The sequence below is a fragment of the Orussus abietinus genome, unplaced genomic scaffold (genome assembly GCF_000612105.2).
Source record: "Orussus abietinus isolate OABI.00-Male unplaced genomic scaffold, Oabi_2.0 scaffold18, whole genome shotgun sequence".
NCBI classification, from domain to species: Eukaryota; Metazoa; Arthropoda; class Insecta; order Hymenoptera; family Orussidae; genus Orussus; species Orussus abietinus.
Window position 1 is genome coordinate 815,665 of NW_019396011.1, and position 11,156 is coordinate 826,820.

General features: G+C 51.2%; 1 protein-coding gene across 4 annotated transcripts in view; it reads left to right on the plus strand.

The window, feature by feature from the left end:
- LOC105700318 (octopamine receptor beta-2R) overlaps nucleotides 1–6,580 on the plus strand; it is a 79,353-nt gene extending 72,773 nt beyond the window's left edge. For 2 of the 4 annotated variants that reach the window (XM_012426053.1, XM_012426051.1), the window contains exon 3: nucleotides 80–6,580. In XM_012426053.1, the coding sequence (XP_012281476.1) occupies nucleotides 80–167 (88 nt within the window). In that variant the 3' untranslated portion in view covers nucleotides 168–6,580. The remainder of the gene's footprint in view (nucleotides 1–79) is intronic. The other 2 variants (XR_001104121.1, XM_012426054.1) reach the window with 2 other exon arrangements.
- The last annotated feature ends 4,576 nt before the right edge of the window (nucleotides 6,581–11,156 follow it).

Below are 11,156 nucleotides of genomic sequence, written 5' to 3' on the forward strand. Positions count from 1 at the left end.
GAACCGCCTGTTCTCTTGCTCTTATTCGCGCATGCCCCTCGATTCTCACCCTAACTGACCTCCCCCGCGACACCTCCAGGTACGACGACCGCACCAGGAGCATCTTCTCCGAGACGTTCAAGCACATCGACCGGCGGAGATCGAGCGAGTTCGGGAGCAGTCTCTGAGACGAGACCAAGTTTAGGTTTTAAGCCGAACCTCGGAGAGGAGGAGCCGTCCTCCAGGTCCGCCCGCGGACCCCTGGTGTTGCCAAATTCGATGTTCCCAGTGTCCGCCCCTCCTGGGGCCCGGCGCGGCCCGGAGGGCCCCGAAAGATATCCCATTGCCAAAGTTAGCGTAAGTAAGCTCCGACCGGCACCTCGCAGGCCCTCGAGAACGAGGTCGCCGACTTCCGCTCGATCCGCTTCCTGTACATTTGCCGCGAGCGGGAGCCTCGCGCGCTGCGGATTTCGAGGCCCGAGGTTCGATTCCGCTTTTTATATTTTTTTTTTTCTTTCCGCGAGCGGGGGCCTCGCGCGCTGCGAATCTCGACGACTCCCGAGGGCTGATTTTCGAGAGGAGAGGTTGGTAACGCCGTCCCGGCCTAAGGCTCGATCGGTTCCGAGAGGAAGATCGGACACCAACAGCGGGGACGCCACGGAGAAAAAAAAAAAGACTGCACCAAGTTAAGTTAGAGAGGTTAGAGCGACCTAGCTCTCGAGGTAGCTTCCGGGCTGGAGGAGCGTCTTGGAGGAAGAAGTATCCTGCCGGTCGCTCTTCGGGCTCTTCAGGGGCCTCTTCGGGGGAGGTTCCCCTCTTATCGGCCCCTGACGTTCCCCGATGGAGACGAACGCCCTCTCCGCGGATTTCCCATTGCCAGGGCACCAAGACCCTTCTTATCCCCCACTGTCCCCGAGCGCACCGGCAGCGTCCCTACAGGGACGCCTAGGAACCTCCGCGCGCCGGCTGTGCAATACTCGCAATTAAGGGCGTCTTTAATTCGACTTCCGGTTGTGCCAGGCCCTGGGAACCTGGACCGACTAATCGCGCAATAATGTCTTCTCGTTAAAAGACGTCGGCCGGACGGAAAACGACGGATTACCCTCGCCTTAGCGAGCCTCGAAGTGCCGAGGTGGAGGCGGGCGCGGCGGCCATCTTGGATCTTTCGCAGGGAGAACGAAAATGACGGCCTCCCTCCTCTCTATCTCGCTTCCACGTCGAGCTCGTTAACCTTCGCGGGATTTAATTCTCGCGTGTGCTGGAGCTTGTAATGCCTTGCGTTTAACGACGCCGCGGCGAGATTGTTTTCCGACTTTACCCCATTTTTTCTTTCCCCACGGCGATATCTCACGAGGCAAGGGCGGTCCGTCGTCGCGCGTGTCGCTTGTAAATACTCATGTACATAATATAGCTAATCATCGAGTCGAGACGAGCCGGGAAACGGTCGTGCGTTCGTTAAGTCCTCTCCGGTGGAGAAGTAGCGGCCATCTTGTAGCGTCCCTGCGTACCAACAATCAGATGCAATAATTACGAGGGTCTAGCCCTCGGGATACGAAATCCCCAAGGATCCTCGAAAATTCTCGATCTCGAGTCGACGTGCGGGAGCGATTCTCTGGAGGAAGTCTCACCCCCCCCAAAAAGTCCAGAAACCCCATTCGATGTCTTGTAATTCCACCCCCCTTGGTGTATGAGACCCACCCCCTGTACGTAGCCTGCGACTTCGCCCACTCTTCCCTCCACCCTTTTCGTCTCCCGGATGAAAGCTCGCGCGAAACGCGAGGGGGTATGCAAATGCCCCCGTTATCGACTCCCCGTAACTCCCCTTTATCCCCGATAAGGGTTTATCTCGCAATCGGGGAGGACCGTTCCCGAAGGAAGCGGCGTTTGTCGCGATTCCCTGATTCCCAGGATTACCGTCGATTCGTTTCAGTTTCTCGGAAAAGGGACGCCGGGGTTTTTTTTTTTTTTCTTCCTGCCGGGGACAAGAAATCCCGCAAGAGAGCCATCCACCCCCCCACGTTGCACCTATTTGCATAAAACTACCCTCTTCCAAACTGTACATACACCAATGATGTGACTTGCCGTTTACCTAGCCGAGGTGTCTTCGTGTACCTGTCTTATCCGAAGGGTAGTCGGTCAATTTGCGGTAATTGTAATTATGGCACGGTGCAACCCCCCCGTTTCGCGTGGCACCCCCTCCGCATATCCACCAGGTGCATTGCCGGCTAAAAGGGGCGCCGTGCTCCAAGGGACTAATCTCAACGTTCGTTTCTGCATTTTCAGATGATCAATGTCGACTTTGAACCGGATGTCGATTTAAACCCTCCCAGGAAAGCAATAAAGCGATCGAGCTGCATCGATTCGCCTTCCCCGAGCGAGTTGTCGCGATTTCCAGGCGCATCGCCACCCAGGACCAGGCGGTGCACGCTGCACATTCGCGATAAGGGATGATATAAGGGCGGCGTTGAGGAACGGGCGATTTATCAGACGCTGGCCTAGGTCAGGGATCGGATGTTACGGCGATCGAGATTTCGAGAGGTCTTTCGATGCCATGTCGGAGTTTTCTTGTATATACGCTGGTGATAATGAGATCCGCGAGCTGGGGTGAAAATTTAGAGGCGGGACCCTGACCTGGCCCAGCGACTCCTGGATGCTGTGATCGAGGCACGGAGAGGAACCCACCGTCTCTCAGCGGTTCTTGGGCTCTTCTCCGTCCTGGGGATGGATGTGATTCTCTAGTCATCACCTCGCCACTCGCAGGTGCTAAATACTCTGGCAAGCTCGATGTTCCACGTGTCATGACGTACGTGTACTTCCGGAGCGAAATGCTGGATAAGCTTTCGGCCTGGATGCTGCGCGTCCCTTGGGATGGCCGCCCGGATCGGGAACCGAGGGGACGAAACTCGAGCCATGAAGAGAACTCCGAAGAGGAACTTGAAGAGGACCTCGATGACTGACCAGCTTTCGCGATCTGCCGACCGAAACCGTGGGCTTTCTCTCGCGGATCCCGTAAATGCTCCTGTTAAACGCTTTACGAGCTTTTTATTACGTGCCGGTTATTACGTGCCGCGCGTGCCGGGTAACGCGCAATCTCCGCCACGGCGACACGCGGAACTTACGCGCGGCGGATTTTCCTGCAGGTGGGAGGGAGCTTATTGCTCTTGGGAACGTTCTGTCTTTCCTGGGTAAGCTCTCTTCGGGGTGAAAAAATTAACTTCCTCTCCGGGTATTAAGAATTGAAAATTGAAAATTTTTAATTGATAATTCAAAATTCAGAATTGATAATTCGACGACTAGGCCATTTGCGAGAGAACACGGACGACGTTTTCGGGTCGCGGGGAATTTCGCGAGTTTTCCTTCTCACGATCCGAATTTCCTTTTCTCGGCTCTCCCTCTTCCCCCTGCGGAATTTTTCCGTCGCGTTTTCGAGGCGGTCCAGGGTCGCGGAATCTCGTCCCCGAGGAGACTGGAAACGTCGCTGGCGACGTGTATTTTTGTATTTGATTTAGCGATTTTCCACGGGGAAGGTTCACTATAGTGACGAGCAAAGTCGGTCCTGCACCGAGAGAAAGCAACTCATCGAACCGAAGGAAAATTTCTTGAAGTAGTACCAAAGAGATATATTAATTCAAAGAATAATTATAAATAATCCAAAGAATATTCCATTGATTAGACCAGGATTTTGCTCGTCGCTAAGGCTCGCTCAGGGAGCGACGACCGAAGAGGAGGTGAGGAATGGTTGCGGAACGGCTGCGGAAATTCTCCATCCGAAGATAATCCCCGATCGAGTGCGCTTTTCGCGGCCGATGCGCAAGCGCCGATGGCATTTATTTAATTTCTCTCGCGCCGCATTTTTCCTTTTTCCTCCCCATACGTGGGCGACGCAGCGACAGGCCGCAGGGTTGTAAATAACCGCGGGAGGAATAAATAAACCGTAGGTAGCGATTTCTAAGGATGAGATTTGTCGACTGGCGGGAACCGAGGCTCGAAATCCGCGTCCCGTCGCGATTTCCGCACGCGGCGAGACCGCGGGATGCGGTTTCGCCGGGCAACATAATCAAAATGCGAAGAGGTCGGATCGGAGACAGAAATCGCAACTCTCATGTATCTCACGCAATAAGGCTCGCAAAGAGCAACAATGGAGCTGCAATCGAGATTTAAGGCCGATCCAGTAACGCGGTACCTTTCAATGAAAAAAAAAAACCCAACATAAAGCATTTTAATATTTCAGCCCCGAAGAGAAAGAGAAAAAGAGTAAACGAAATTTGTTTTAAGTGAACCTCAATTTTTCTTCTCAAATAATTGTTCCTAACAATTATATGAGATTCAGGTGATAATTAATATTTCTTTCGGTCAGCTGATTGTTTTCCTTTTCTCTCAGGGTGGAATATTTAAAGCCCAGCTATGGGGATTGAAACGTTAAGAGGACATTTATCGGTAACGAGGTGTGCACCCTCTGCCCACGTAATTGGATCGCCGATAAATCCCCGGATGCGTAATAATAAACCTGGGCGATTTATTAACTCGCTCGTAGATTCAGCCAAAGGTAAACATACTCGCATAGGCGCGCATGAATCGATTCGTAGATACGAAATAAGGGTAATGAAGACATGTACGCACAATGAGAGCGAGTCTAACGGCGAGGGGTTCCCTTCTTCGATTTCCTGGATTTCCGCTCGATCGGGATCGATCGCGCATATCGCGGACGCGTTAATGGTAGATTAATTCGACAGCCACGAGAAATGCCAACCGAGGCACGAAATTACCGACTATTGATCGGGCCGCGTTTACATCGTGGATTAACCGAACGCGTCGCCGAACGCACAGAAAAAGAGATTCATCGAAACGACGAGATATTTTGTTAATTCAAAGAAAATATTCCTTTGAAAGAAATTTCCTACTCAGAGTGGGTGTTCTTGAGGAATTAAACTGAAAATACCCGAGTGGAGATTTTAATACCGCTGAAAAGAATTTCTTAGTCATACCGGACAAGAACCAAGGAGGAACATATTTCTCTAGTCGACAATTGAAATCTGAGTTTCAAGACCTCCATAATCCCGTTGAAATTATTATCATTTAATTCTACCCAGTTTGGAGGAAAGTTTTATATAAATATTTCGAGGTTTTGATATATATATATATATATACATGTACAGCACCTTTCCATATCACCTTACAGAAGGATTTAAATTTCTGCTCGGACGTAACGCAATAATTGGAAGACACGGGTGAAAAAGAAAGAAGGTGTAGGAAAATGGGAGAGAGGGTAATTGGAGATATTAAAAAGGAAAGGATCCGCGAAATGGACAAGGAAGGTCTTCGTGCTCGTTTTTAGTCTACTCGCGTTTTTTGCCAAGGGGCGAGTGGAAGCGATTTCGATCGTTCGCCGTTAATACGTATTTTTACGTCTGTTTCGAGGTTCGTGATGAAAGGTGCTTTCCCTTGGCCCCGTTCGCGGTGACATTTCTCGGTCGATTCTCGTTCGAGTGGAGATTTCTCGTATTTCGAGCGAGAGCGACGCCGTTGAACGGCCTCGTTTAACTCTCTCGTTCGACCCTCTCGTAACGGAGCCATCTAATTTCAGATCACCCCCTCACAGTTGAAGGGACCCCCCTCGTCGATTTCGGGAAAGCTCCCTCGAGATTCGTAAAAAAAAAAAATGAAAGAAAGAAAGAGAGACCAATTTTACCGTCTGTCCGATCGCAGGACTTAATTGATGAATGAAACCATAATTTCCCACAATTTCGAAGTGAACAACCCATCGGTTTCCGAAATCCGCAAGGAAGAGAAAAAGAAGAGCAAAAAATCACCCCTTTTCATTGATCTCATTTCGGATCCCCGAAATTTTCTACACCCCGAGAAAATGAAAAAAGGAATTCATGGAACCGGAGGAACATCTTCTTTTAGGTACCATTGGAAGGGGTGTTTCTCTGATTCGAGGGATACTTTTTAATTTCAGGGTAGGTTCGATTATTTCCATTTATCCCTCCTCCGCCCCCGTCGCATTCGTCCGCTCACCTTTCCGAGGTGTCGAGAAGGGTGGGAAGATCATATGAGAAACATAACAAATATTTTAAATGGTCAATTGGACCTCGTCGCGACCGATCTCGCGACGTCGTCAAGTCGTCTCACGGTTTTATCTCGTCAGGGAATTAAGTCACCTGTACATACATACGTAATAGCCTCTCGGGGGGGCAAAAGGTTCGAGGGGAGGCGGGGGGTTGAATTAAAATTGACCCAACTGCGCGACACCTAGACAATCAAGAAAGTCGTATCGTAGTGTTATACGAGGAAACGTGCTTATCTCCCCGGTGGAGTCGAAAACCGCCCCTAGAGTGCATAAACGATCGCGAATTAAGCGCGCCCACCCTCCACCGAGTATGCAAATTAAGGAAGAAATAAACCATGCGAGAAAACTAACCGAACGTTAAGCTGGATGTCTTGTAAATAGTTAAGTATATGAGAAAGGATCGTCACTGTATAGAATTGTCACCGATAGTAGTCGGATGCGATTGTAATTTTCAATGTTCACGGTTCTCCTTTTGTTATGACTTATTTAATGAAATGATCGATCGAAATAAAGATTGTTTTTTCGAAGAGACGATCCTACTCGCCTGGGGCTCGCGCGACTCTGGATAATCGATACCCAATGCACCTTGATTACGCGATCCTATTAATCGAGCACCGATATCGTCACCCTGGGGGATGATTCTCCTCGAGAAGTGGGGTAAGTACGCATGCGAAAATTTCCAACGGGATTAACGAACTATTTCGGTAATGGGACTTTTGACTCGCGTGACGCTTTTCTTTTTTGTTACAACTGAAATCGAGTCATTCCGAAATGCAATGCCGGACGATACCCCCAAACAGGGACTCGATGTGGCGTGGTCCTGGAGTGGCCGTTGCGCATTGCAGCAACTCCAATACAAACGACCACCCCCCCTACGTGTACCTAATGCAGCAGCCGGTATAAACTGCACCGACTCGCGAGCCAGTTACATGCTTACGGTCGCCGTGCACCGACTCCGCGCGGTGCATCCTGAATTCCGCCGGGTCACGTTGCGACCGATCCTTGTCGCCGTGATATATCGTCCTTTCGACGGAATTACCACTTAAACGAGAGAGAAAGAGAGGGAGAGACTCCGTTGCATCGGGTCTCTCCCGGCAAGGAGATCGAAAAGTGCACGGTGCATTTTCCCACCCCCTCCGGCCGACCGAAAATTCCGTAAAAAAAAAATCAAGGAGACAGCAGGAACATCGAGGATAGCGGGAAAAAACGAAAGCCACGCGTATCTCGACCGGGGGATCCGTAGGAAAATTCTTTCGGCCCGGGAGTTCGCGGGGGGTCATGAATTTATTCATCTCGCGATCGAGGACCGAAGTTCCTCGGGGGTGGTTGGCTTCTACGTGGGGGTGGTCACGTATCGGGGTCCAATCGACTCGCCCTGGGGATATCGGCCGAGTAACGAACTAATCGATATAGAGTCCCAAGTTCGGGAACTCGGAGTACACCCCTTGCGGGGGGTCCTGGTGCCGACCTTGCCTTGGCGGTTGATCCCTGGCTCTGATTAAGCACATGCAAGCTCGCCTCTCCCTCTTTGCGTCTTTTCTAACCCGGGTGTCGGCCGATACCTTGACATACGCCCACCGATGGCATGTGCAAGCTCAAGGGTGCTTGCAACCCCGGCTTAATTGATCTAACCCCTTCTTACACTCTCCTCGGTCCAGAGAACGGTGACCAGTGAGGGCTGGAATCCCTTTGGCTCGCCAACTCCTGGAATCCGAGGGCCGGGCTCCGGAATTTCGAAATTCGGAAATTCGAAGCTTTCGCAATTTCGGACAGGCAGAAATTCAGAGATTTCGCAATTTCCCATGGACGGGCGCGGCTTGGTTAATCATAAATTTGGAAAATATTTCCCTGCCTGCATTGTCATCCCCTCGGCTTCGAACCGGGGGGTATCGAATCGCGATTCAAATTTCCCCGACCGTGATCGCCGATTATATCGATCGGAGATTATATCGAGTGAGGGTTTGGCCGTAGAATTCGCGGATTATGTCGAGGACCTCGGAATTTATTTCCAGGGGAAAAAGGGGGAGTCTTTGGGGAGGGTGGCGAAGCGATCTCGGCGATTCGCGGGGGTTTAGCGTCCTTTCCCAAATTCCGAAATAGCGAATGAAATTTTTTGTCGTCGCCAATCATATCGAGGGAGGATTTTGGCCGTGGAATTCGCGGATTATGGCGAGGACTCGGAAAATTAATTTGCCGAAAAAAAAAAGGGGGTTCAGAGCGAGGGGGAGCTCGGCATCTCGCGGGGTAGTTTTATGCCTTTTCCAGGACGTCCCCGTTCAAGTTCGTCCCTCCAGGATAATACTCCTTCGCGCCCAAGACGCAGGCATCCCGGGGAACGTGGGGGAGAAAAATGAGTTTCCCAGGGAGAGGTGACTCGGGGGGAAAAAAAAGGAAAAACGAGTCCCCACATGACGGACGATTTTCGAGGACGAGGAATGCCTCCTGGGCGGACCTCGTCCTTCGACGAAGGTGTCCTTATTCACGGCTCGAGGTTCCGTCACCGGAGAAAAGGATCTCAGAATGTGTCGTCCCGTAGTCCAGGGAAATGGAACCCCTTCGATTGAGCCGAGCCCGTACACTCCATTGTAAAAAAATATATACTCGGAGGGGAGCTTGGGAGCAGAAATAAATAAATAAAAAAAGAGAGCCGTACCCCTCGAGATCGGAATTCCACTATCGCCCTGGGTTTTCCACCCTCTCATTTTTACCCCTTCAACTTTGCTCCCGAATTTCCTCGACTCTCCCCCGCAAAAGGGTAGGCGAAACTCGCCTTAGCAATTTGTCTGCCTATTCTTTTTTTCCACCCCCCGTAATTTTTTTTATACTCCCACTTTCAGCCCCTGCTCACCGGCAAGCGTATTCATTAGAATTCCGCAGCTACGGAATTCCGAGGCGGTGGATCAAGGATGCTGTATCGCGTCGAGAAGTCGACGGAACTTTCTGCGGAGCGAGGAGCAGAGGGAGGGCCGGGGGCGGCTGAAAAGAATTAATTAAACTTATTTATGCCGGCCATTTCCGCGGTAGGTGCATCGAGGGATGCGCTTTCCTCATCGCGGAAACTGGCCTCCTGCGATTTCCTCAATTCGGCCACTTTGCTCGGCAACTTTTACAGATTGGAAAAATCAACACACGTGGCCGAGCTTTGGCATGCGGACAAAAATATGGAGGTACCAGCATTTTTCTCCTTTATAAGGGAGTTGCGTAATTCGGTACTTCCTTTGACAAGATTTCATAAATCCGGGTCGTAAAAATATTAACGGCGAGTTAAAGATCGTGGCGCCACCCCCAGGAAAGAGGGGCAAATGGGCATTGCAGTTTCCCTCCTCCAGGACTTAAAAAATTTCCCCGGGGGTGGCATAGTCGGTAATTCAGGAAAATCGATGCAAAGGGTGGCACTTTAACCCGCAAGCTGCCGGCAAATCAGAGGCCGCTGTCCCTCGGTCGATAACCGAGCTTGCGATGCACTTCGCCACTCCATAGAGAGGCAGAGATGACACCACGATGCAGAGTACCGACCGGACCCTTCCTCGAGGAGATACCCCAAAAAGTCGAGGATCACATCGGCGTGGCGTTGTGGAAAAGTCAGGAGAGAAAAAAAGCCCCCCACTGGGGTATATATAAAATTGATACGTATACGCAATTGTTGATTTTTCCAGTCGGGAAACAGTGCACCGCCCGATGCACTCGAGAATGGAGCCCGGTCAGGATGCAAATTCGAAAAGCTCGGTGGAAGAGGCATCGCAACCCTTTCAGCGGACTTGCCCGATTTGAAATTCCAGCTCATTTGCCCCAACTTCCGGCCATTTCGGGGCGCGTCACCTGGCGAAGTGCATCGGGCGGTCGGAACTATTCCACCCCGGATTGCAAAGTTCACCCCTCTGGAACTCATCTCGAAACTGGAATTGCGCATATGGGGTTGCATTGATTCCCTTCTTTCCGCGGCTGGAAATGTTGCAAATGCGGAATCTGGGAATATTCGAGGGAATTTCGACGGCCGGCCCGACTCGCCGAAGTGCAAATCGGGGCTCGATTCACGGGGATGGTTTTCGTTGGTATTCCGAAAGCGTCCCCGCGATTCCGGACGACGTCCGAAGGGGCAACGTGGCGGTTCCGTGCCGACACGTTTTTCAAGTTAAGTTCAAGGCCAACCCCTTCGCGAGGGGTTGCCGTGTGGCATGTCGTGGCATCGATTACGTACGACCCCTATTCCGCTGTAACCGCTTTCGCCTTGCCAATTGGAAGCTCCCTTTAAATGCCCCAAAACTTGGCCAACTTCGTCGACTTTGACTACTTCCCCGGGAATCTTCACGGCGACGATCCACGCGGCGCTCCCAGACTCGCGGATTGTATCTTCGGGAATTAATCGTATCGTATGAAACGATACAAAAATCGAGGAAATGGGTTCAAACCACCGAATCGAGGACCCCTCCCTGTGCCATTTTAGTTTCCCTCCTACTTTGGGATTTTCCTCAATTTTCCAGATTTTTCCTAATTTCTCAGACTTCTTTTTTTTTTTTTTTCCCAGTTTCTGCCGGCGGTCCCCAGTCCCTTTTTGCCATTCAGGATTCCCAGGCACGTCCAGGGGCTTCATAATTTAAGAGGAGGTCCTCGAAGGACCTCGCACCACGATTCGAAGTCTTCGAGGAGTTCGGAAATTCCTGCGAAATTGGTCGTTCGATTTCCGTGGGCAGGCGTCGCGATGGACGAGCACGTCAGGGAGAGACGGACGGGATTATGGATCCTTGGTCCAGCTCATTATCAATGCGTGGTCATGCCGTGCGAATTATGGAGCCGGATTCTGCCAGGAGCACCGTATTGCGATTGTGCGACGACGTTAGGGAAAATTAATCGAGCTCGTAAACCCCGAGATTCTAATTCGAGATGATTTCTAGCGCACCCCGAAGAAAAATTCTTTTTGAAATCTCGAAGAGCGTCGAAATTTCCACCCTCTGGGTGGAACTTTTTTTTTTCGCACCTCCAGGCGGTCGAGTCACGAGGTTACGCTTCTTCAGGGTCTTCCTCAGGGTTGGTCGAGGCAACTGCGCCGGAGTCGAGCAAATCGACTTAGAAGTCTTGTTCCTCATAGCCCGAGGTCGGTACACGCCAC